Raw genomic sequence first — 25,956 nt, 5'->3', positions numbered from 1 at the left:
GTAGATTTGAATTAGCATATTCCTGAATATAACTATTTTTTTATATATATATATATATATATATATATATATATATATATATATATATATATATATATATATATATATATATATATGTGTGTGTGTGTGTGTGTGTGTGTGCATGACATTTGGCGATGTACTTGTTTTAGTGGAATCCGCATTCCATCAAAAGCATTAAAAAGAATACACAGCCAAATGTAATACATTTACAGTATTATAACAGTCGAAGATCATATTTATGTTTGATTGTACATGAATTGACATCAATGAAAATTTGACTTATACAGGGAGAGAAAGAGAGAAACTCTTACAAAAGTATCATTGTCCCTGCCATTGACCCTGTAAATTTCCTCATTGACGAGTTGATTTTCTTGGATTTCTTTCTCTGCGGGAAGATTCAGAATTTCTGGTGGGAACTGGTTACGATTCACATTTACTGTAAGAGTTGCCTCGGGACTGGTTCTAGCAGGATTACCTCCATCAGTTGCGACAAACCTTACCTTCAAAACAGAAAATAAGTTTAGACATTACTCCCAAAAATGTATTTATCAGACATTATAAAAAAAACAAATTCATAAGCCCGGTGCTTTAATGATAGGTATTTTTCATAACATTCCTTGCCTCTTATTGACATAATTTGCAGGACACTGCATGCATACATGTATACAAATACTCAATACGTATTTAAAAACTTTAAGATAACTCTTTCATTCATTTTCTGCACATTTTACACAAATAATTTTTTTTTTATATATAACCTTATACTCAACACATTAGAATCAATGCCATGCACAATAGGCCACTGTCACTTTGCTTTACAAACATAAGCATTTTGACTGCTTTGCAATTCATTAAGAGATGGGGAAATCTTACCGTGAATGGGTCTCCTGTAATTCCCACAAGGCTGTTTCTCAGATAAACAAAGCCATCCACATCAACAAAGAACAAGTTCCTGTTAGGGGAGTTTGTTGTCATAGCATAGCTGACAACATTGTTCGGCACCTGTGGTACAAAAAAAAACCAATTGTCTTTGTAATTTTATATACTGGTAAAATGTAAATTTTATATAAACATACCGGTATTACAAACTGACAACAAATCAATAACAGTTCATGAGTTGTAAGTCACTTAAGGAACAATGAAACCAGCACATTTTTTCTCACTCTTAAGAGTATTTAGATCCACAAACCTTGTCATCAGCATCTATTGCCTGAATTCTGTACACAGATAGGGATACACTGTGAGTTTCTGATATTGTTGTGACATAGTTATTGGCTGTGTTCACATTTGTCCACTGTGGGGAATTCAAGTTTCTGTTAACAGCGACACGGAGCACAAGGGTTCCCGAGCAACTTGTGACTGTATTTACTGCATCCTCGGCTCTCACTCTCAACTGTAAAAATACATTAAAATCAGTCAATCCAAAAAATTGCCAATTCCATGTACGTATAACTATATTGCAGACCTTAAAAGTTTACGTCTACGTTTCTGTGAATTAGTGGTCATAATCTGCGCATGCGTGGGATATTGCATATTTAGCTATGAATGTACGTAGGAGGACGAAGGATAATACCTCTTAAAGATGCCTTTTCATTGTGAAATAAAATGCACTGTGACAGCTTTGTAGATAAACATGCATGGATCTATAAGTAACAAACAGTGCCTTTGACTTCAACAGCCAGCCTTTTCTTACCTGGTAAATGGTTCCCTGATCTGAGAATAATGAGGGCCCATTTGTGAAAACTTGCCCAGTTTGGTCATCAACTCTAAAGAATACTTGGGCATTTTCATCTCCAATGAGACTGTATCTGACTGTACTGAATGGAGTATTCTGCAAGAAAGCAAATTAACATGATTTTAATTTTTTTTCTTTCATTCTGAAATATTGTAGCAATAACATTTTTCATTATCTTAATTGCTACTTGACTTACTGCTGCATCTGGATCAGTGGCATTGGCATCATAAATAACCCTGCTGACTGAAGACTGGTCAATGGAAATGTCGACAACAGAAGATGCAAATGTTGGACAGTTCCTGTTTCTTAAAACATTCACTCTCACTGTGGCCAGAGTGCTGCTGGATCTTTGAGGAGTTCCTTTATCATTGGCTCGTACAGATACCTGAAAACAATGACGATAGCCGACATGTAAATTTTACGAGTCTTTCAATAATAATTGTAGTTAATAGCAATTCATTTCTCAAAATTTTGATAGGGTGTGAATGTTACTAGGATTCAAAGAATGCTCGCGCAGTTTAATTTCCAGCTTTTTATATTTGATAGCTGATATTTATGAAACACTCAGATCATGATTATTCTATAACTCTTACAGTGTAGAGTCCTGTGTCAGCATTGTCATCAGTAAGAGGCCTCCTGACATAAATCCTTCCTTCATTGTCAATTCTGAAGTAAGTCTGAGCAAGTGCATCACCAACTATTTCATAAGTTACTTCATTGTGGGGAGCCTGTTCAAAATAAATAGCAGTTAATTAACATCACTTCTTCTTATATATTGAAAACCAATTTAAATTTAAAATTTTAATTCAAACATATCAGTTGCAATTAGAAGTCAACTGTCATATATTCCATCCTTACTTTGGTGTCATTGTCACGTGCAGAAACTTCTTGTATTACAATATCCAAGGCCTGAATTTCCCAGATTGTAACCTCATAGATCTGGTGCACAAACTCAGGAGCAAGGAGATTCCTATTGACGTTGACAGTTAGAGTTTTCTCATCATACTTAGGAGGGTTGCCTCCATCGGTAGCCCTGAATGTTAGCTATAAAAATAGATACGTTTATCATAAACACATGTATAACTTACTTTGGAACTGTTTACATCTCTGTGGAATATAAAATGTTTTACTTTTGATTGAAGCTATGCTTTGAATAATTCAAATTGCACACATGGGATGTCTGATAAAATCAATCAAATAAAAACACATGTCAAAATTTAAAGTTTTATCTACAACCTCATGGTTAAAATTAGTTTTCTCAAAATCAAGTAACAATATTTTTACAAATATTTTTTATGATGGGACTAGCCTGTCAAGAGATATTTACCCTGTATGTAGAAGCTGTATCAGGCTGTATGCTCTGTTTAAGACTCAATACACCAGTGGAAGAATCCACTTGGAAATAAATGGTTGCTGTTCCATCACCAACCAAGGAATATGTGATATCTCCGAATGGAGTCTGTAAAAAAAGTTAATTCAAATAATTAGATGAAGAATCTCCTTCAATTTTATTCATAGATTATTGTAGCCATTGATGGTATTGTCATACCACTGTGTCAGCATCTGTAGCTCTGACAGTGAAAAAGCCTTGACTTGTTGGTTGATTTTCATTGATTGGTGCAATTGCTGGGATGTTCTCGAAGACGGGAGGATTGGCATTGCGATCAACATCCACAGTAACAGTTATAGTGCTGGAGAAAGGATTCAAACCTAGGTCCGTGGCAGTGACGGTCATCTGTTAAAAAAAATCACTTAGTACCGGTATCTAAAAATCTGTGAAAATAATCAAACAAAGTAACTCAATATAGATTGTACATTACACTAAAGTAGATCTGTAAGTAAGCATTTTCAATGACTTAATTTTTCTGCACTCCATTTTACCCGATATCTAATGCCAGTGCAAGGAGCATAGAGAAGGGATCGCCTCAAAGACAGACTGCCTGTTTGGGCATCTATCAGGAAACACTCAATGTCATCAGCTCCTTCTGTCAGAGAGTACCTCACAACATTGTTTGGTGCCTGTTAAACACAAATAAGAAAACTGCAGCAGAGTTTGTAGAAACCTTGGCTTCATCGTAAAAATTGATTCATCTGTGCTATAGTTTATATTCACTATATCATATATTGCACCTTTAGAGTCAAAGTTTAAATAATTTCATGCAGTGAACAAGAATATGTAAAAATATTTAAAAATTCTGTGTAAAGCAACTTTGAAATTTGGTCATTATATTTTCAATTTACAATAATGTAGAGTATTTATTTTTTTAAATTATTTTGTAAGACCTTTTCAATTTTTAGAAAGATGAAATTCATTTCATGACACAAATTCACGAAAGATTACAAGTGCCTTAAATTTACAGTATAACAAGTTTTCTCTAATCAATTTGTCACTTCAATTTCTATCTTAAAAATCATCTGAATGTTTTTCCAGGTTTGCTTTTCATAAGAAAATAGTTTATTTTTAATACTAAATTTGCTGAAATTTATATTTTTGGACGAAAGTAACGTAGAACAACCACCCAAACAAATTGTAACAATGAATGTTTATTTAAGAAAATTTTGGATGTTCAAGAACTTACTCTTCTATCACCATCAGTTGCTTTCACTTGAAGGATTGGAAGGCCTAGCTGTCGTGTTTCAAGTATTGTCTCATTTTTAGACAGTATCTGAAAGACTGGAGCATAAAGATTGCGCTGCACTGTTATGGAAGCTATTGTAATTGCTGTTCTAGAAGGGGATCCACCATCTTGAGCCAAAATTCTCAACTGAATGCAAAAAATAACAATTTTATAAATGAAATTTAAGAATCAAATCATATCTCGAACGGTGTGTGTATGCATGTTAAGAAACGGACCTCAATTTCTATGCACACACCGTTGCAGTTATGTAACTATATATGTTAAAATAAAACAATTTAATGCATTTTATTTACATTTTGTTACATGTTACATCTTTTCTTTCCTGCAAACGAGATTTATACCTCAAATTTCGTGCTTTAGGAATTGCTATCTAATGGAAAATCCAATATTACATCCACAAGCATGAACTTTCATTTTTGCTTGTGATTAACGTTTGTGACTTATCATTTAACCTTTAGGTATCATTTCTCTTTAATGGTGTTACATATTTATCTGCAGTAGCTCTCCACACAAGTAATTTATGTGGAACGTAGATACTGCTGTCTTTTATTAACATTTGTTCATTTCTAGAGCTATTTGTTTCTTACTAAATATAATGTAATGTACAAGAGCTCGATGGGCCACATCGCTCAAAAAAGCAACAATACATGTAGCCATAATGAAATCAACTTTATGTAGTCATAAAACATATCTGGGCAATGTAGTAGAATACATTTTGTATAAGAAGTGTTTAGCATTAATTCCCTTTTGTAACAGGATGGTTTTAAAGGAATATCACATGTTAAGCATCGCAGTTCAAAAGAAGGCCTTAAACAAATGCTTGTGTACACATGTACAAAACATAAATCAGACTTTGAATCTCTTGTCAGTCTACAGTATTAACAATTCAGAATCAAAAATATGTCAAGAATATTGTATATAAGTAATACCATAGATTATTACACTTTTTTTGTAGAACTTTAACCTCTGTTGTGACCCCAACCTTCCCATGGGGTTCATGATTTGAACAACTTTCAATCTGCATCATTTAAGGATGCTATCACAGGAGTTACAGCTTTTCTGGATTATTGATATTTTAAGATTTTTAAAGATGTATTTTCTCTGAATAATCTTATGGAAAACTTTGAACAAATTATGACTGATAGGATTTTTTCATAAAAAGATTTTTTTTTAGTTTTAATTTATATACATATATTTCAATACAAATATTTGATCCTACCCTCGAATTTTACCTTAACACCAGGGATAATGAATTAAAAACTTGATTTTATACTACCTGAGCATGCTTCCACATAAGTAACAGCATTTCTGGATACCTGGATTTTGGGAGGAAAATTTTTCTTAGTATATTCCTATTTCATAGTTCGCCCCCTCCCCAATTGTAGCACCATCCTACCACCGGGGAATATGATTTGAATAATCTTGAATATTCACTACCTGAAAATACTTTCACTCCAGTCACATTTAAAAAGATTTTTCACTATATATTTCTGTATAAGTTGACCCCCTGCCAATTGTAGACCAATTTTTCCCTTACCCAAAGATAAGGATCTTAACAAACCTCAAATTACACTACCAGAGGATGCTCCAACCTAGGTACAGCTTTTCTGGCCACAAAAATGTAAAAAAATAATATATTCCTAAGCAAATATTTGACCCCACTTATTGTGGTCCCACACTACCGCCAGGAATCATGAATTTAATAAACTTCTATCTACACTACCTGTGGATGCTTTCGCACAAGCTACATCTTTTCTGGTCGCTTTAATTTTGAGGAGATTTTCTAAGATTGTACCGAATATATTCCTATGTTCAAAGAAAAATTGCCCCCCCCCCCTCCCCTCTCCTGTGGTCCAACTCTATCCCCCGCTCCGACCCCAGGAATCATAAGAAGACTTGTAAAATGCCAACAACTTTTAAATATTTTTAATTATCTCCCTTAAGAAGAGGCAGTGACCCTTGATTTGAAAAAAATAAACTTGAATTCCCTTTATTCAATAATGTTTTCAGCTAAGATTTGTTGAAATCGACCGAGTAATTTTTTATTTAAAAAAGTCGGAAATGTAAAAAGTTTACAGCTGGACGGATAGACGGCCAGACAAAAGGACGAAAACTAATCAGAAAAGCTCACTTGAGCTTTCAGCTCAGGTGAGTTGAAGACCCAAGTATAGTTATCAGAGGAACAAAAAGATCATATTTGTTTATGATACGCAACTCACCAGGTAATGAGTGTTTGAATCTGCCTTTAGATCACCGATGACAACAATGCGCCCATCACTATCCAGTCTGAAATAAGTCGGGGCTTTGTCATCTCCAATGGCAGATAGAGTTACTGTGTTGAATGGTGCCTAAAAAAGCAAACATCTTAAAGCTTGCATTCCTTGATGTAAAACACTACATTATTTCTTACATTCTGCAGACATACATGCATAATTATGATGCTTTAAATATAATAATTCAGAAAAAATTCATTTGAGAGAGAGAGGAAAGGAGAATTCAAGTAAAGATTGGATTCCAGATGTTCTGATGACTATCAAAAATCTCACTTTCACCATTTTTATAAGAAATAAATTTCTGTGTTTCATAGAAGAGCTTTAAAGACTACATTACATAAGAAATACCCAACTGTGTCTCAGTACACCTTGCTGTCTAAATATAGTACTTAAACCAAAGAAAAATGATGATAAGGAAATGTTTGCTATTACCAAGGATGCCTAGAATGAAAGTTTTTTTTGGTATATGTAACCTGAAAATTAATTTTTTCTTCTAAATATTGTTTAAAATTTTCTAAAACAGATTGAACACAATCACAATCCCATAATATATGTTCTATAGTTTTCTCTTCTCTGTGACAAAGGGTACACATTTTAACGTTTACTTTTTGGGAGTTGATTTTAATCAACTCTCCTATGCACTTACTCGAGCAAAGCGAAAGTGAAACAGTGTTTGGACCTAAGCACAAATCAATACCGCTGACAACACTTAGTTCTTGAAAATAAACGATAAATTCGATGCTATGTATTCTGGAGCATTGTTTTTCAAGAAAAACTTATTTATAAATACCTTGGAAATAGATAGATTTTAAATAGTACGAACAGTTTAGATATTTTTAAAGTCGTATGTATTCCTACGCTAGAGTTCAATGTAGTCTCGTTCAAGCAGACGCTTGGCTGTTTCCGTTAATATCCGACAAAACAGAGTCTCTCTTGCTTGTCGGAAATAAACGGAGACAGCCGAGCGTTTGGTTGAACAATACAAGAGTTCAATCTTGCCTGGATCCATACAATTTCTCAGAAATATTTCGATTACTGATACTTCTTGCCATGCAAAATCACATATCGTTGATTTTGAATAATTGACAATCGATAAAATCAACTCCCGTCAGTACTTCAGTACTTTGATTTAATTTAAAATAGCATTTTAATCAGTGTAAAATTTAAACCAATAAAGCAATTATTTAGAAGCCAACATTCAAATGGTTTTAAAGATGTTCCATGTTATTTGTACTAATGTTTGTTTTCATGCAAATAAAATGAAGAGCTTTCTTCATGTTAAAACATTCCATTGTGTAAATAAATTTTCTATTTGATAATAATTATATACTAGACACGATCTCGTTGCGAGCAACGAGGAGGTCTTCCGTCCGATTTTTAGAATATGCAATGACCTTACTCTTGACCTTCATCAACGAAACATAATCGGAAAAGGAGGCGGGATCTATGAGTAATGGGTGAAAGACTATCTATCCCTTTGGTGTCCCTTATTTGAGGGATCAGCTCTTTTCATTCATTTTAGTCAAAAGGTATTTTTGTGTACCACTAATAAGTATTTAGAAATTGGTTACCGTTTTTTGAGATATCTGGGAAAAATCGTTTTGATATCCGGTCCTAAAACTCCTTTTAGAGTCCAGATAAAAACAATATATATGGTTGTACATTGTTAAGCTCAATATTTTGAGCATCTTTTGTTAAATATTGCTTTCCAAAGTTTTCCTCTATTTTGAGATATTAAACATCAAAGCTTTAGACCTCTGGTCCCTTAAAATCCCTAATTACGTAACATAAGTGTAAATGATTGCCATGTACAGGTACATAACATTAGAATGAACATAATTGCTTCATAACGTATCGCCAAATATTTAACAGTAAAAAGTTATCATTAATAGACTTAAGAGCCCCTGCAGCCCCTTATTAGAAGGGCCAGCGCCTTTTTCATGATTTCAAATGAAAGCTATTCTCAATTCTAACACTTTTTGTTCAACAAGTAATTACAAATTTTGTACCGTTCTCGAGATATCTTGAGAGGGTCGTGTTAGGGGCCAACCCTGTATCTCCTTTTAGGGACCGCATAACAAAGAATTTATAGTTGATTATTGTTAAGCTCTATATTTTGAGCATCTTTTGTTAAATATTGCTTATCCAAATGTTTCTTCATTTTGAGATATTATGCATTAAAGTTTTGGACTTCTGGCCCCTTAAAAATTACTAATTACGTAACATAGGAGTTATTGATTGCCATGTATAGGTAAATAACCTTAGAATGAACATAATTACTTCTATAACGCATCACAAAATATTTCACGGTAAAAAGTTATCATTAAAAGACTTCAGAGCTCCCTCAGCCCCTAATTTAAAGGGCCAGCCCCTTTTTCTTGATTTCAAATGAAAGCTTTTGTCAATTCAAACACATTTTGTTCAAAAAGTGTTTACAAATTATGTACCGTTCTCGAGATATCTTGAGAGGGTCGTTTTAGGGGCCGACCCTGTAAATCCTTTTAGGGACCGCATAACAAGGAAATTATGGTTTCAGGTTGTTAAGCTCTATATTTTGAGCATCTTTTGTTATATATTGCTTATCCAAATGTTTCTTCATTTTGAGATATTGAGCATCAAAGTTTTGGACTTTTGGCCCCTTAAAATCCCTAATTACGTAACATAGAAGTAAATGATTGCCATGTATAGGTAAATAACCTACGAATAAACATAATTGCTTCTATAATGCATCACAAAATATTTCACGGTAAAAAGTTATCATTAAAATACTTTAGAGCCCCCTCAGCCCCTTATTTGAAGGGCCAGCCCCTTTTTCATGATCTCAAATGAAAGCTCTTGATTTATTTAAGTTTTTTTGTTCTACATGTTTTAACAAAATGTTTTCATGAAAAGGGATATTCAAAGAAAACCAAGAAAAATCACGACGCCTTTTTTATCCTAATTTTCAAGCTCGGGCGAGCTTCGGCGCTCTTTGAGATAAAGATGATTAATGACCATTAGACACTATTTCAGTCTTTCGTCTATCAGCCCTGAAAAGATCAACATCATATCTTAAATGGTAAAAGAGGAGTTCTCGTGACAAAATACCCCTATAAAAACCGATAAATCCATGATATCTCAAGACAGGAAGTGACGTCATAAACAAAAAAAAATTCCAACAAGGTTCAGATCAATACCTATCAGAACTGAAAATTTGACGTAAATCAGTTGAGCCGTTTCCGAGAAATCGCGTGCACAAAATCGGTAAGAAAAAAAAAAAATAATAATAACTAGATTCGATCTCGTTGCGAGCAACGAGTGGGTCTTCCGTCCAATTATTGAATAGATAAGTTTAAACTTTTCAATTCAAACATATAATCGTAGATCTAAGCGAAAAAAAAAATTGCGGCACTCGAGGCTTGAACCCGGGTCGCCTGGGCCATGTCCACGACTATAACGACTGAGCTACTCGGACTCCGCTTCAGAACTTTGACGCTTAATTTCTCGAGAACGCCTTGACCGATTTTAAAACAAATTACATATTCTGAATCAGTGAAAGGGTCACTATCATCTATTTGGAAAAAATATATAAAAACAAAAAGTTCAAAATTTTCATTTTTGAAATTCCTTCCGGTGACGACCGGAAGTGACGGTCAACATTCTCTTGACCGAGGTACACGAGGATATTGCTAGATCTATCATCTCAGTTCTCTATCTTTACTCGTTTTTGAGAAACATCGCCGACAAAATTGACTTTTAAAAATCGTAAAACGACGATAACTCGGGACCGGAAGTATAAAATTCATATGACTAGGCATCAGCCCTGAAAATTTGAAAGAAATCGAACGATTCATCTCCGAGAAATCGCCTGCACAAAATTTGTAAGACAAAAAAAGAATAATAATAATAACTAGACACCATCTCGTTGCGAGCAACGAGGAGGTCTTCCGTCCGCTGAAGACGGAAGACCCTAATAATAAAACACTGTTTTTGTCTAAATCTTAATTAAAGAGTGTTTTTCAACTTGTTTTACAGTCAAACACCCTTTTATGTTGAATATTTTAGTTAGAAAATTAGACAAAAAGGAGAGAAAGAAATAGAGAGAAAGAACAAATCTTGGCTCTGGCGAGATTAGAACACACAGCCTTTGCAGGTGTCTCAAAACATTGCTGACGCGAAATAATTCCCATTTTAGTAAGAAAATTAGACAAAAAGGAGAGAAAGAAATAGAGAGAAAGAACAAATCTTGGCTCTGGCGAGATTAGAACACACAGCCTTTGCAGGTGTCTCAAAACATTGCTGACGCGAAATAATTCCCGAATTTGTCTTTGAATTTTGGGAGTTTCCGCCCGGGAGAGGAGTTGAGTTTTTGTATGAGATGAAAAACAACGTGTAAGATGTCTGACTATTCAGGTTTGGTAACAGTGCGAGGTCATTTGAAATATTGATGCGTGTTTGTGTCTGGAGGGGGGGGGGTGAAAAGACCCGAGCTTGATTTTTCGTCTTAAATAAATCGAAAATAGAATTTTTAGGTGTGGATCTCGGATTCGGTTAACAACAATTAGGGGAAGTCCTAAAACAATGACTGATGCATTTTACCCATGTATTTCAGTGTTGAGAACGTTTTTTCGTGTCGTTTACTATTATGCTTGACTGTTTTATTTCAGCAGGATTGATAACATCTTTATAAATGTAGAAATAACGAAATCAGTAACACGTAAATTTATTCGGTAAAAATTTGATGACAGTAATTTCCACAGTTCTAACATTCATAAGTAGTTCACACGCTATCGTAGATACAGATTAAACGGAAAACAAGAAATATACACGCAACAGAAATATTACGCGGCAGCTTACATGTACTGTGTAAATTTTAAGTCCCCGTACAGGCTATACTCGCCGTTTGATCTCAGGAATTTCTTCTTAATTGTTGAATCTGCTGCATATTTGGCAGACAATAAGAATAGGGTCCGAGGTACATTTACACAAAATTTCATTCGGATTGAGTAAGGGGCTCGGGAGTTAGAATTTTTTCTACAGTACATGTCAAGCACGCCAATCGAAACTCGAATTATTTGAATCCATAGACATTATCCCGTAACTTGATATAAAATATGTATAGTTTTTGGACGCCAATGTACATTTAGCTTCTTTCCAATTTACTCCACGTTACCTGTACTAGTTCTTATTCAAATGCTAAAACATTTGTACTTGAGAGAGAGAGAGAGAGAGAGAGAGAGAGAGAGAGAGAGAGAGAGAGAGAGAGAGATTACATAGCGTTTTATAATGTTCAGGAAATCAATATATAAGCAACCTTTGTCAATAAACGCATGTATATATGCATGTGTGTATCTATATATGGGATTAAATACTAAGCAGTCCTCCTTTTTAAGCCGAGTAGAATAACTTGGGTGCATTGCTAAATGTTGTGTGCATACAGTCATTGAGTTGGCGGCATTTCTTTGATGCCGGCAAAGCGACCAAGCGAACTCTAATGCGGGCGAACTGCACTTCGGCGGCATGTCTTTGATGTCGGCGATGCGACGAGCGTCGTAATATAGAGATCTGCTGACAGAAAAGAGCTCTATATTTGTACTAAAAAAAGCTGCTATCTTTTTTTATTTATGACAAAAATAAAACTGAAAATATTCAAATCCATCATTTTAAAGATAAACCCATTCATCAAAACACAAATGAGAGAGAATAAAGATTCGGCACTCAGAACTTTGGAGTCCAAAATCTCAAGAATGCGTGGATTGATTTTAATACGAATTTCATATTCTGAAGTTTTGAGAGCGTCTCTATCGAATGAAAAACTAAAAAAAATTCAAATCCAAAAAATTAAAAAATTAAGGTTTTTCATTTCCTTCCGGTGACGACCGGAAGTGACGGCGGACGTTCGAATATGCGAAGGGCACTGCGGCCGTTCACTCTCTACCTTCTCTGAAAATTTGAAAGTCCTCTCTTGAATACTTTTTGAGAAAAATTGTGAACAAGCAAAAACATAAAATCTTTAATATCTCGGTACCGGAAGTGACGACCAAAAAATCTCGTGTAATTTTCTTACAAATTTTGTCATGAGTAAGATCTGAAAGTTTCACGAAAATCGGCTGAAGCGTTTTTGAGAAAACGTGACAGAAAAAAAATAATAACTAGACACGATCTCGTTGCGAGCATCGAGGAGGTCTTCCGTCCGATTTTTAGAATATGCAATGACCTTACTCTTGACCTTCATCAACGAAACGTAATCGGAAAAGGAGGCGGGATCTATGAGTAATGGGTGAAAGACTATCTATCCCTTTGGTGTCCCTTATTTGAGGGATCAGCTCCTTTTCATTCATTTTAGTCAAAAGGTATTTTTGTGTACCACTAATAAGTATTTAGAAATTGGTTACCGTTTATGAGATATCTGGGAAAAATCGTTTTGATATCCGGTCCTAAAACTCCTTTTAGGGGCCAGATAAAAACAATATATATGGTTGTACATTGTTAAGCTCAATATTTTGAGCATCTTTTGTTAAATATTGCTTTCCAAAGTTTTCCTCTATTTTGAGATATTAAACATCAAAGCTTTAGACCTCTGGTCCCTTAAAATCCCTAATTACGTAACATAAGTGTAAATGATTGACATGTACAGGTACATAACATTAGAATGAACATAATTGCTTCTATAACGTATCACCAAATATTTAACAGTAAAAAGTTATCATTAATAGACTTAAGAGCCCCCGCAGCCCCTTATTAGAAGGGCCAGCGCCTTTTTCATGATTTCAAATGAAAGCTATTGTCAATTCTAACACTTTTTGTTCAACAAGTAATTACAAATTTTGTACCGTTCTCGAGATATCTTGAGAGGGTCGTGTTAGGGGCCAACCCTGTATCTCCTTTTAGGGACCGCATAACAAAGAAATTATAGTTGATTATTGTTAAGCTCTATATTTTGAGCATCTTTTGTTAAATATTGCTTATCCAAATGTTTCTTCATTTTGAGATATTATGCATTAAAGTTTTGGACTTCTGGCCCCTTAAAAATTACTAAATACGTAACATAGGAGTTATTGATTGCCATGTATAGGTAAATAACCTTAGAATGAACATAATTACTTCTATAACGCATCACAAAATATTTCACGGTAAAAAGTTATCATTAAAAGACTTCAGAGCTCCCTCAGCCCCTAATTTAAAGGGCCAGCCCCTTTTTCTTGATTTCAAATGAAAGCTTTTGTCAATTCAAACACATTTTGTTCAAAAAGTGTTTACAAATTATGTACCGTTCTCGAGATATCTTGAGAGGGTCGTTTTAGGGGCCGACCCTGTAAATCCTTTTAGGGACCGCATAACAAGGAAATTATGGTTTCAGGTTGTTAAGCTCTATATTTTGAGCATCTTTTGTTATATATTGCTTATCCAAATGTTTCTTCATTTTGAGATATTGAGCATCAAAGTTTTGGACTTTTGGCCCCTTAAAATCCCTAATTACGTAACATAGAAGTAAATGATTGCCATGTATAGGTAAATAACCTACGAATAAACATAATTGCTTCTATAATGCATCACAAAATATTTCACGGTAAAAAGTTATCATTAAAATACTTTAGAGCCCCCTCAGCCCCTTATTTGAAGGGCCAGCCCCTTTTTCATGATCTCAAATGAAAGCTCTTGATTTATTTAAGTTTTTTTGTTCTACATGTTTTAACAAAATGTTTTCATGAAAAGGGATATTCAAAGAAAACCAAGAAAAATCACGACGCCTTTTTTATCCTAATTTTCAAGCTCGGGCGAGCTTCGGCGCTCTTTGAGATAAAGATGATTAATGACCATTAGACACTATTTCAGTCTTTCGTCTATCAGCCCTGAAAAGATCAACATCATATCTTAAATGGTAAAAGAGGAGTTCTCGTGACAAAATACCCCTATAAAAACCGATAAATCCATGATATCTCAAGACAGGAAGTGACGTCATAAACAAAAAAAATTTCCAACAAGGTTCAGATCAATACCTATCAGAACTGAAAATTTGACGTAAATCAGTTGAGCCGTTTCCGAGAAATCGCGTGCACAAAATCGGTAAGAAAAAAAAAATAATAATAATAATAGGGAAAAAGAAACCTAAGAAAAACAATAAGGTCTTCCGTTGGAAACGGAAGACCTTAATAAGAAAAGTGAAAAAGAAACATTACAATAATAGAAGGGTCTTCCGCTGAAGACGGAAGACCCTAATAATAGGGAAAAAGAAACCTAAGAAAAACAATAAGGTCTTCCGTTGGAAACGGAAGACCTTAATTAAGCAAAAATGTTAAGGACCAACTATAGAAAATAATACATCTTAATTTTTTTTATTGTTGTAAAAACGGTACAAATTATACATTAAACATGAACAATAATATTCAACAATATTCCAGTAAAAAAAAACAATTGAACGAAATGCAACTGAAAAAACAAAGAGAGATTAAATCAATACAGGTTTTCCGATGCAAAAGCAAGCAAGACTTTGATGGTTTTGATATGTATGACCACTTCATTTTTCTCTTCAGATCATTTCTGTGATATCTTTCTTTAAATAATTTCGCTAAGTCTTTGTTTCGGGGCTAGTATTTTTAATTGTACACTTGAAAACTATATCTAAATATGTAAAACTCCTAAACAATCCTAGATTTTTGTCTCTGAAAACTAATTTTTCATCATACGGACCACGCTTACAAAAAATTACGATTTTGGATTGCACAGAAAGTTCCCATGCCATACAATACTCATTCAAGAGAATCATATCACCACATGCATCAATGGAAAAAAAAGTTAAGTGATAAAATTTCTTGGGCACACATCCAGAATTCAAAAAATCATACATATCTGTATATTCAACAGTGTCAAGAGGAATTTAAGACGCGGCAAATTAGTTTGCAAGGGTCAAAGGACGAAAATTATACAGGGCGAAAATAACTCTGTATACAGTGCTTGAAGACAACCCCCCCCCCCCCCCTCCTCTGCGATGCACTGCATTTTATTATAAACGTTTATTTTGTGCTTTTATTTATTCCAGCATTTGATTTGATCAGTGGATCAAAACTATGGTTTTACAAGTCACACATTTTTTCTCAACAAATGGTAGTAGAGAGGACACCGATGAACTTTCTTCATATTTTAAAATGTTCAAATTAAGTCTGTAGCTGCGCAGTTCGACAGCTGTTCCGAGTGACTAGAAAGGCATTGTCCTGATCGTGTATGCATACTTTTTAAATAAAATGACATGTAGGACTCGATATTTATTGCTCTTATATCTTTTGGCAACATTTAGGCCAGTTTTTGACAGAAACAACGCAGGTCAAGAAATGCATGTTTACATTCTTGTCCTCAAATGTACAAGATGGCTGCAGATTACCCTTAATCTCGTTCAACGTGTCCAGTAACTAAAAACATCTAAATAGTTGTTTTGGTATGTTTTCCAACAAAAATGAGAATGTTAGTATACAGTTGCATTAGTTTCATATGCTGTGCAAAACAAATCATGCAAATTTGCAGAAAACCTGCTGGTACAAAATTAGATTTATGACTTACGTCAGTGTCGTCATCCCCAACGTTGACTTGTAGTATTGAAGTGTTGGCGATAATATTTTCAGTAATACTTGTGGTGAATGGTTCACCAGTAAAATATGGGTGAAATAAATTCCTATATACATCTATTGTTACTGTGGCATTTATAGCTGAAGACCTGGAGGGTGATCCCATATCATAGGCTTGTACAAATACCTAAAAATAGTATTAGCCATTAGCCAGAATAGTGCTTAAACAACAGGTGGAAAATTAAGTTAATATTGTCGAAAATAGACATATCTAATGGGTTTTAAAGGGACTTTGGTCAAAATTCATTTTACCGTTTTAATTGTTTACAACTTCAGATAGGCTTTTCTAATAGTCAATCAAATTGAAAAGACATTCGTTGAGTTATAAGTCAGATAAAAAAGCTCACAATTCCTTGTTATCAAAACAAAGCTTATGTCATGTTTTGTTTATATTTTGAATGTTGAAAAGAAAACTCCAGGTTTGGACATAAAATGAATATAATAAACGCTAGTAACTGTTTTAAAATGAAATCAGAAGATAGAAAATGAGCTTGAAAAAGAAATTTTATCGGAATCGAACTATTGTTAACAAATACATAACACGATTCTCGTTTACATAACAAAGAATTGTGAGCTTTGTGTCTTGCTTACATGTATAACTCTTTGACTGACACATTTTAGTTCATCATTATAAACACATTCCTAAAGCATGGTATATCATCATGTAAACAATAAAAATAAAAAGATAAAATTGTAACCATGACTCTTTAAGTTAAAAGGTCTCTGTTAACCTTCAGTCAACTGTAACAATATTGTCAATTGAGGAGAGGTTTTATTCTCTATAAAAAATGGCAATAACAAACTGTCAACCATCTCAAAAATCCATAAAACGAAATACAAATTCAGCGCAGAGTCACACGGACCTCTAAAAGACAGAGGTGGGATCAGGTGCTTAGAAGGAGTGAGCATACTCTACTGACATTTCCCTAGAAACTACATGCAAGAAATATGTTAAATTATTTTACTGTAGTTTAGAAATTTCAACTTTTCTTGTACCTGATATATTTTAGAGGTATCTAAAGTTAAATCTTTTTTCACAAAAATATTTCCCATCAGGCTGTCTACTGCAAAAAACTCCGATGCTAATTGTGAAGCAAACATCTGGAATCTGATGTCGTTGTCAGGAAATTGGGTGTCTCTGTCTGACGCTGACACAGTTGCCACAATAACGCCAAATTTCGTATTTTCTGGAATTCTTTCGTTGACATTTACAGACAAAATCTCTGGTGCAAAACTGTTTCCTATTATGAACAAAATGACAAATTCTGATATGCGTGATTTGAATTGTGTATAGGCATTATACATGGCGTTTTATTTAATGTATATGCATTGACAGAGAAAAACGTTTATGGATTGCGTCTTCTTGTATGTTCTTGTTATCTTATTTTCATTAAAGCCAATCAATGATTTGTTCTGAAGTTTCTGGGATACTTACAGATTAGTTCTAGTAAAAAGTATTTAAGCATTCAGGATTCGTTAAAGAAAAAGAATCTGTTAGAGATTGTATTGTATACCGCAAAGAGTTTAACTTTTTGGTTTGAAAGCCTTCGTTCTTTTCATTTATTACATAGACAAAGTTTGTAAGCAATTTCCCTGTATATTTTTTTAATTGGTTTAGTTTCATTAAGGGAATACCTTTAAATATCCTACACGATATAGTAAGCAAACAGTAATGCTAAGATACCTGTAATACTCTGCAGATTTGTTGTCCATATCAAAGTTTGTAAAAATAATACCGAACTCGTCCACATCCTAAAAAAATGCAAGGCTGTTTCATTTACATGCATACACAGCTAGTAGAATTCGTAAACAAGTGTAAGATCGCAATTTTGCAACAAAAAAATTCTTAATGTAAAATAGAAAACTACTGTATGGTAATACCTTTAAATGAATCTTATTTAAAAGTAGAACGGGGTTTAAAATTCTTTAGCTAGGTCAAGTTGATATAAGTGTCAGATGACAACAAAAATTTAGACGCATCACGGCCATATTTTAGTATTGACTTCTCGAATGAAAAGAGAAGCGAATCCTCATATGTGTATTTAGAATCGAAAGCTTTTATGCACCTTTGGTTGTCTGAGATATATGTTTAGAACTTTTGCCTTAACCCATTTAATTCCAAATATTTAATTTCTTTGAAGTGAAAAAGAAGACAAAAATAAAACTTACCTTGATGCAATTATTTGGAACTCGGTGTCTTGATGTATCGAATAAAAACGCTGAACTTTAAACGGTAGGTGAATGTAACACCTACTTTACTTCCTCTTTGCCATGCCTCAAGGTTATTTTTTAAAATCATGTATCCTCAATATATAGCAACACAAGTTTAAAAGGGAACATTTAAAAGAAACGTTCATGCTTAGATAACCATTGATATTACAACCAAAGCACACGTAGACAGTGCAAGATGAGAAGTATACAGTTTCAGGTAGCGCTGTTCATCAAAGCGAGCGAACAAGTTAAGTTGCTCTGCGTACAGAATTGTTTGTGTGGAATAGGTATTTAAGGGGGATGTGCGGCTCTTTTTTACATTTGAGTATAAGAATATAGGCATTCTTGAACTAGCTTGTTTCTGTCCGAAACTGACCAAAACTGTTGCCAAAAAATATAAAAGCAATGAATATGAAAATCTACATGTTGTTTTGTATGCAAATTATGTATACAAGAACAGGACAATGCCTTTTTAAAACAGCTGCAGACAACAGACATATTTTGAAGATTTAAAAATCTGAAAAAAATATTTCATTCCTTTAAGATCTCATGATGCGTTGCCAGATGTCCGCTGAAATTCCATTTTCTGTCAAACCCTCTTAGACAAACCGGGCAGGTGTACCGATATTGAAACGTATGTTTCATATTGTGGTGAGGTTGTAGATCACTTGTGCTTTAAATTAAAACCATTTACATTGGTCACTAAAACAGTTACTTGAAATGGTTTCATTTTCGTGTTCGTTTGGTTTAGGAGTGTGCCGTTTTACTGGTGTCGTTTAAAACTATTTTTGTACAAAAATCACATTTAGTACAGAGAAGGTTTGTCACTACTTTAACCACATCAAATTTACAAGAATCATCCATTTTTAAAAAAGCATTTGCCTTTTATAATGATCATTTATAATTATTACAGTCCCTTACAAAAATGATAACGTTAATTTTCGTTCGAAATGTGCAAATGCTTATAAATTTGTCTAACTGCATTTAATTTAATGACATTAGACCTCTTAAACAAAATTATGCCAACTCTGCAAACTGTATGCAACACTGTATATGAAACCAAACAATTCACTGCAGCATTCACCAAAGCATTTCATGCCCTCTTGCGCATAGGTGAATTCACCGTGTCTAAAGGCAACACACCAGCAACTATCTTACTATTTGATGATATTTCAATGCAGCAGATCAAAATTCATTGACAATCAATCATTCAAAAACGAACCAATAAGGTGTGGGGGCAAACTTGCACATTCCTGCTCCAAATGATGTTGCTTGTCCTTTCACCGCCTGCATGCCCACTTACAGATATCAACATCTGAATCTGACCCATTGTTCATTCATTTTGAAGGTCAACCAATACACTGCTATCAATTTATTACCATTTTGAAGCGCTGTCTTAATGTACAAGGAGTTGATAGTCCCAATTATAGTTCGCACTCATTTAAAATAGGTGCAGCTACAACCATTGCAATTCAAGGCGTTCACAGTGACATCATTCAAGGGTCGATCTAACGCATTTCGTACATAAATTCGGTCACTTTACCATTCCAACAATATTTATCTTACTAACCAAACACAAGCTAATTCTAGGTCCTGCCAGAGTTTGGATTGTTGGATCGTCTATCGTCAAAAGAGCAGCCATGTGTGCAAAATCAAGGGGAGGCTTAATCCTTCTCGAGAACACTTCAGTCCTATGGCAAGGATACAGTGGCTGAAAGCTACAAGACCTTTACACAAGGCTTTCAACATAACTAACTTTAGAAGATCGTCCTCGGTTTCTTATCATTCATTGTGGAGCAAACAATGTTGGCCAAAAAACAACTGAGGAGTTGCAGGAGCTTCTTTCCACAACATTGTCTCGAATCTGTGGCACGTTCCCTACCACAACAATAGTTTGGTCTTCTGCATTGCCTAGATTGATATGGCGCTTTTCAGACAATGTTAAAGCAATGAATGAAATAAGGGGTCAAAGGAACCGAAAAGCAATAAAATTGGTATCAATAAGGGGCAGTCATTACATAAAATATCCTCAGTTTTCCCCAAAACAACCTACCTTGTTTGACCTTGATGGAGTACATCTAACCCAGCTGGGTAATGATAACCTTTTTAATACCATTAAAGGTGCATTGCAAGAATAACTAAACTGTGGCGGTGTTGGCATTCCGGCCCAACCACATCACAATTAACTACTACTGGCTCGTGGTACCATTAGAGTTACGGTCCTGCTGCCGTTACCAATGTACTTTCGGAAAGTTGTGCACTCCATTGGTGGCGGTTGTAGTGTCATAAACAAACGTTCATGACCCTTGCAAGTGACGCAATAGTTGCAACCATACTCCAATTGAATAGCGCAATCATTCAAATTATCATTGTACAGTAAAATTCGTTTAGTACGAACACGGACTGATTTTGAGTCCCATAAATCTGAGGAATAACAAAAATTTAACACTTTTATAACGAATTTCTGTAAAAATTAAAAAGTTTGCACTACAATTTAAGATACTTGTTTGAATGAATGTATATTCAAATAAATTTTTCAATTCACAATCCGATTATTAAAGGTATTTTAGTAATGGATTTTTGTTTTAAGCCTCAATTAGCAAAGATTATAGTCTGGTGAAAGAAAATATACTTTTAAGGAATTCATTATTACGAATTCGTTATACACATATAACGAATAACGGATATAACGAAGTATATACATTGGTCCCTAGGAATTCGCTATAACCGACTTTTACAGTGTACAGTTTCAATTGTCCGTATACTGTGTTTATAATGCTGATAATGTGTTTCAAATAGTGTTTATTCATGCTTGTGCATTCGCGCACATACTTGCTGCACAATAACTTTGACAATTTTAATGTGTTAAGAACTTTGAAACTTGTGCATTTCCGTTTACCCACCAGCTCAAACCTTGTGTATAACTTTGTCGTTTGTATATCTGTGCATTTTCGCTTACCTATTGTACAGAATATTATATTGTGTGACGTTTGTGCATTTGCGCTTACCCACAATGAGTCTATTGATTGGCAGTCACGTATTGTAGTTTTTTTTATTTGTTATGAGGCAGCCCATTGGTAGCCTTAAGTCACTGCGGCCAGTATCGCCAAACCATAATAAAGTATTTAGTCCTAATCAATATCTCTCAGTCTATTCATTAGGTATATTGGATAAGTTTTGAACATATATACAATATAAACATTTTTATAGAGATTAAAAATGTCATCTCTTAACTTTCAATTAATCTGCACACGAGATAAAAAAAATCTTCGAACTTTTTTGGATATATACTAAATTGTAATTGTACTTCTTAATCTTAATACAAGTATGTTAATAAAAACTTCTTGTGGAAACCAGTATCAATTCAGTCATCGGTAAAAAGTAAAACAAAATAATCAAATGGTAATAGAGAGAAATAATTTTGTTATCTTAAAAACCTACTTTAATTTTCTTTACACTGGCCCGAAATATCGAAAATGAGAGGAGGGTGGTGGACACGCTTTAAACGCTTCTAACCCTAACCCTAGATCCAAGTCTGTTAAAGTTTGTATCACATTGTATACTTGCAATTAAAAAAAAATTGAATGATTACGCAACGGGTAGATATATTCATCGGTAATTTTTTTTAGTATACATAGAAATTAGGATTAAACAAAATTTGAAAAATCAAATTGAGCCAATTCGTTTCTTGAGTACGCGATTTTAGGTTGATAAAAAGAAATTTTCAAAACGGGGTACACAAACCCGCGGGTTGACTAACTATAATGTTATGGCGGATAATGTAAGGCAAGTTAATCATGCATCGGGCAGATACTTTGTATTGGCAACTTTGTTTTAAAATTACCAGTTAATATGCGCGCTCGCGCCTGTTGAAATTACAATATTACACCACTGACACTGACCCAGCTAGCCTTAAATATGAATTTGTGAACTTAGAACAGATTGTGTTCCACAACTCTACTGTATATATATGAAATATATAGAGATAAACGATATACGCATAAAACGAGGACGTTGCTTCAGGAAGTGACATAATTAATTATTATGGCTAAGTGTTATTTTCCATGTTTGCGCGGGATTTCTATTAAAAGGCAATCTTATATTAATTTCAACTGAAAGATATCACCCAGAACTGTCGAAATTGTCAATTTTTACACATATTGCATTACCCATAAAATTAAAAAAATTGGTATATGAAAGTTTACAAGACTGGAACGTGTTGGTTATTTTCTAAATGGTACTACTTTAATCTCTACAGGAACAGAGGAACTTCTACAAATAAAAAAATTAAGTATGTGTAGCTAAGTGATTATGTAAAGTTATCATTTGGTAATAAAGCAAAAAAAATTTAAAATCTCTTCGAAAATTCTTTAACATGTACATACTAATTTTAGTTATTTAAGGGGGTCTCCACGCGTTATTTTTACCCATTTATGAGAATAAATGATGCTAAATTTGCTAAAAAAAAAAAAGATTTACGTTAGCAACCGACTCACCTTTTTCTAGAAACGTGGATTGCTTGATCAGAGGCACGAACCACAATTACATAGGTCAAGTCTCTTGAGATTTTACCGATGCAAATAAGAGTTGCTTTCTTTTCTGACGGCTTCTGTTGAATTTGAAATTTTCCATCCCCATTATTTGACACACTTTGTATTTCAAACACAAGGTTACCATCAGGTCCAAAATCATTATCACTTGCCGATACCTTAAACAAGATAAAAGGCAATTAATTTCTTTTAAGTGCAGAGAAAGATACACTTTATATTCAAAGGGATTTGAAATACACAAATTCCTTTCATTCTGGCTGTGTAAAGAGGAAAGAAAATTTACATAAACTAGTTACATGTATGTCTTATCAAAAGCAGAGAAAAAATTAAGAATAGGACTTAAAAAATCATGTAATCATTAATTTGAATTCACAAATAAACCTCTATAAGCGGTAAATTATTTGTCGAATAGTCCCCTTCCATCACGTTAACAAAATACAGTGGTGCGCTGAAGATTGGTGCATTGCTGTTCAGTTCACACGTCCTGTTGTTGGATAGACAACAGAAATCCTCCACGATAACAAATACAGTGGTTACACCAGTGCGGAGAGGGTTGGATTTGTCCGTTGCTTTTACTTCCAGCTTAAATCAAATGTTTAAACAAACATCTCTGTTATCCATTCAATTCAGTTACATTATCATACTACATATCATGTTATGTAATTACAAATCAAACCTTAAGTTTGTTCCTGCTTTTGCCCGCTCAATTTCATTGTGTTTAAACGTTTAAAAGGGTGCTATCATATTCTACATACTTTGTATCATATTTAAAATCAGATTAAATTCCCTGTAAGAAAAAGGAAAATGGTTTTTATATTAAAACTTCTGCCTTATCATGTTATTTACCATTTTTATAAATAATTTCCTGCGCAGGGGTGAAAAATAACACTTTACACATCCTAAATGGGCTTTGTAGTTTCTGTATACATTTTTGCTATTTACCATGTCTGATTTTTTTCTTAATTGTTTTTCTTAACCTATAATTCAAAAATTAAAATCATAAAGCAATCATGCATGATATTAAGAAGAGCGGCCTGGAATGAAAATTTAAACTGACTTTGATTATTTATGTTGCATAAATTTCTTTTGTTGTACCTGACAGAAAAAATTACAAACTTTTGGGTTTTTAACTGTGTATTTAGCATGCAGTTTGTTCCTGTAATTAAACATATTGTTATTTTTTGCACTATCTTTTTTATTAAATGTCAACCGCATTACATGCCCAAAGATTTTTATTTTAAAACGGGGGGTAAATAGTGCGTCGTATCTCTTTTTTAAATTTCATTCTTTATGTCAAATTTCACTTTAATTTTTTATACTGTCAAAATAAGTTTTCTATATGTTAATTCCATATAAAAGCATGTTTTTGAAACAAAAACTGTTGGGAGGTGGTTGACCTCTCCCTTCCTTCTAACGCAACATCTTCTTTATACGTACATCATTTATTCATATAGGAATATAGGATGTATTTCATATGTACCGTAGAGTGGTCAACACAATATGTTTCTTGTTCACAAATTCATTAATTAACAATCAGTGGTATAAAAATTGTACATGTATTCAATCTAAAAACGCTTATTTATGTGAATATCTTAAACTTAATTTGTCAGATCTAAAGTATGTGCCGGATGCATGATGAACTTGCCCTTCACTTTCCTCCATGATGTTAAATAGTCAGCTTGCAGTCCTGATTACTCCGTTCTGGAAAGTTCTTTCCATCAAAACTTAAATTGCGCAATCAAGAAACAAATCGGCTCATTTTATTTTTACAAATCTTAAATTCTATTTAAAGTCTAAAATAATTCCGCTAAATATATTTACTCTTTGCACAATTATTCAATATTATTTCATTGCAAGGATATATTTTGGTAAAAACTTTGATCCGCCATTTTATTCTCAGTTTGGGATAGTTTATCGAAAACGAAAAGTTAGGCTTTTAATTAATTTCACAATAATTACTTCAGGGTTGATTCGATTATAGTTCACGGACAGAATTAAAATACCAACAGTGTAAGCAATTAATCTAGTGAGGGCATATCTTTATTCATCAGTTTATATGATAAAAGTATATTTAGGAAATGAATTTAATAGGTAAATAAGTTAATAAGAGTATAAACTGTGTTCCATAGGAAGTCACTGCTTTGAAAACCACGAAGTTGTCACTTTTTAAACATCAACCCTCATGTCACCAACTTTTCTCAAGTCAATACTCAGCCTAAAGTGTGAAATCAATATTGACCTCAATTTGTGTGATTTGAAAATGTTGGTGACGGGGAGGGGACAGTTTATATTGAATAATATACATTTGGTAGCTATTTACCTCATTCCTTATAATTCATTCATTTGTTTTTGTTATTTAGTGCAGAAAATAAAGCCATTTCATCTTTAAGAAGGATACTTAAATGTACATAATTCAAATGTAAAGTCAAGCACATGAGTACGTTTTTGACGGTCGTCTTCTTGTAACGTAAGTAACATTCACGGTTTTTGTTTTGTTTTTTTTTACATCAAATCAAATAGCACGTTATAACTAAAATCAAATTATTACTTGATAAAAGTAATTTGTTCCACTGTGAAGGGACATCCTTGTAGTAATGATCCCATTAAATGCATCCATATTAAAGATGTTTACTCCAGACAAAGGAAATGAGGTTTCAATGGCATATGTTGCACTATCCTTTAGAAATAGAAAGAATAAAAAGAAATGAGCGTAGAAATGTTTAATTGTTTGTGGAAAATTTGAGACAATGATAAAAATTGTTTAGTCTTTCAAAACATGTTGTGCAAAATTTGTGGACATAACTAATAAATTATACAAATTATATAAATAATTATCATGTACAATTTGAACATCACTGCCTAATGATACAGGAATGCCGAAAGCGTTTGTAATGAGATCCTGTTTCTGTTGTGACTATTTTGCATTTT

At 33.6% G+C, this 25,956-nt stretch overlaps 2 protein-coding genes across 4 annotated transcripts in view; both read right to left on the bottom strand.

Moving 5' to 3' along the window:
* The window catches only part of LOC105320372 (protocadherin Fat 4), a 46,912-nt gene extending 28,279 nt beyond the window's left edge, over nucleotides 1-18,633 (bottom strand). The window contains exons 1-16 of one of the 3 annotated variants that reach the window (XM_066065616.1): nucleotides 18,437-18,633; nucleotides 17,952-18,019; nucleotides 17,264-17,508; nucleotides 16,203-16,394; nucleotides 6,615-6,743; nucleotides 4,336-4,521; nucleotides 3,638-3,775; nucleotides 3,306-3,491; nucleotides 3,084-3,215; nucleotides 2,615-2,800; nucleotides 2,350-2,484; nucleotides 1,953-2,141; nucleotides 1,715-1,852; nucleotides 1,211-1,414; nucleotides 895-1,023; nucleotides 333-521 (exon numbers count right to left, since the gene is read on the bottom strand). In XM_066065616.1, coding sequence (XP_065921688.1) covers nucleotides 333-521; nucleotides 895-1,023; nucleotides 1,211-1,414; nucleotides 1,715-1,852; nucleotides 1,953-2,141; nucleotides 2,350-2,484; nucleotides 2,615-2,800; nucleotides 3,084-3,215; nucleotides 3,306-3,491; nucleotides 3,638-3,775; nucleotides 4,336-4,521; nucleotides 6,615-6,743; nucleotides 16,203-16,394; nucleotides 17,264-17,508; nucleotides 17,952-18,018 — 2,445 coding nt within the window. In that variant the 5' untranslated portion in view covers nucleotide 18,019; nucleotides 18,437-18,633. Of the gene's footprint in view, nucleotides 1-332; nucleotides 522-894; nucleotides 1,024-1,210; nucleotides 1,415-1,714; nucleotides 1,853-1,952; nucleotides 2,142-2,349; nucleotides 2,485-2,614; nucleotides 2,801-3,083; nucleotides 3,216-3,305; nucleotides 3,492-3,637; nucleotides 3,776-4,335; nucleotides 4,522-6,614; nucleotides 6,744-16,202; nucleotides 16,395-17,263; nucleotides 17,509-17,951; nucleotides 18,020-18,148; nucleotides 18,336-18,436 lie in introns of those variants that run through there. The other 2 variants (XM_066065618.1, XM_066065617.1) reach the window with 2 other exon arrangements.
* A 2,449-nt stretch (nucleotides 18,634-21,082) lies between these two features.
* LOC136269892 (cadherin EGF LAG seven-pass G-type receptor fmi-1-like) overlaps nucleotides 21,083-25,956 on the bottom strand; it is a 19,457-nt gene continuing 14,583 nt past the window's right edge. Inside the window, exons 5-8 of the mRNA XM_066065615.1 lie at nucleotides 25,577-25,705; nucleotides 23,410-23,610; nucleotides 22,975-23,186; nucleotides 21,083-22,750 (exon numbers count right to left, since the gene is read on the bottom strand). Coding sequence (XP_065921687.1) covers nucleotides 22,702-22,750; nucleotides 22,975-23,186; nucleotides 23,410-23,610; nucleotides 25,577-25,705 — 591 coding nt within the window. The 3' untranslated portion in view covers nucleotides 21,083-22,701. The remainder of the gene's footprint in view (nucleotides 22,751-22,974; nucleotides 23,187-23,409; nucleotides 23,611-25,576; nucleotides 25,706-25,956) is intronic.

Source organism: Magallana gigas, chromosome 7 (genome assembly GCF_963853765.1).
Source record: "Magallana gigas chromosome 7, xbMagGiga1.1, whole genome shotgun sequence".
In the NCBI taxonomy this organism is placed as follows: domain Eukaryota; kingdom Metazoa; phylum Mollusca; class Bivalvia; order Ostreida; family Ostreidae; genus Magallana; species Magallana gigas.
The sequence above is the reverse complement of the archived record's forward strand: the minus strand, read 5'-3'. Positions and strand labels throughout refer to the sequence as shown.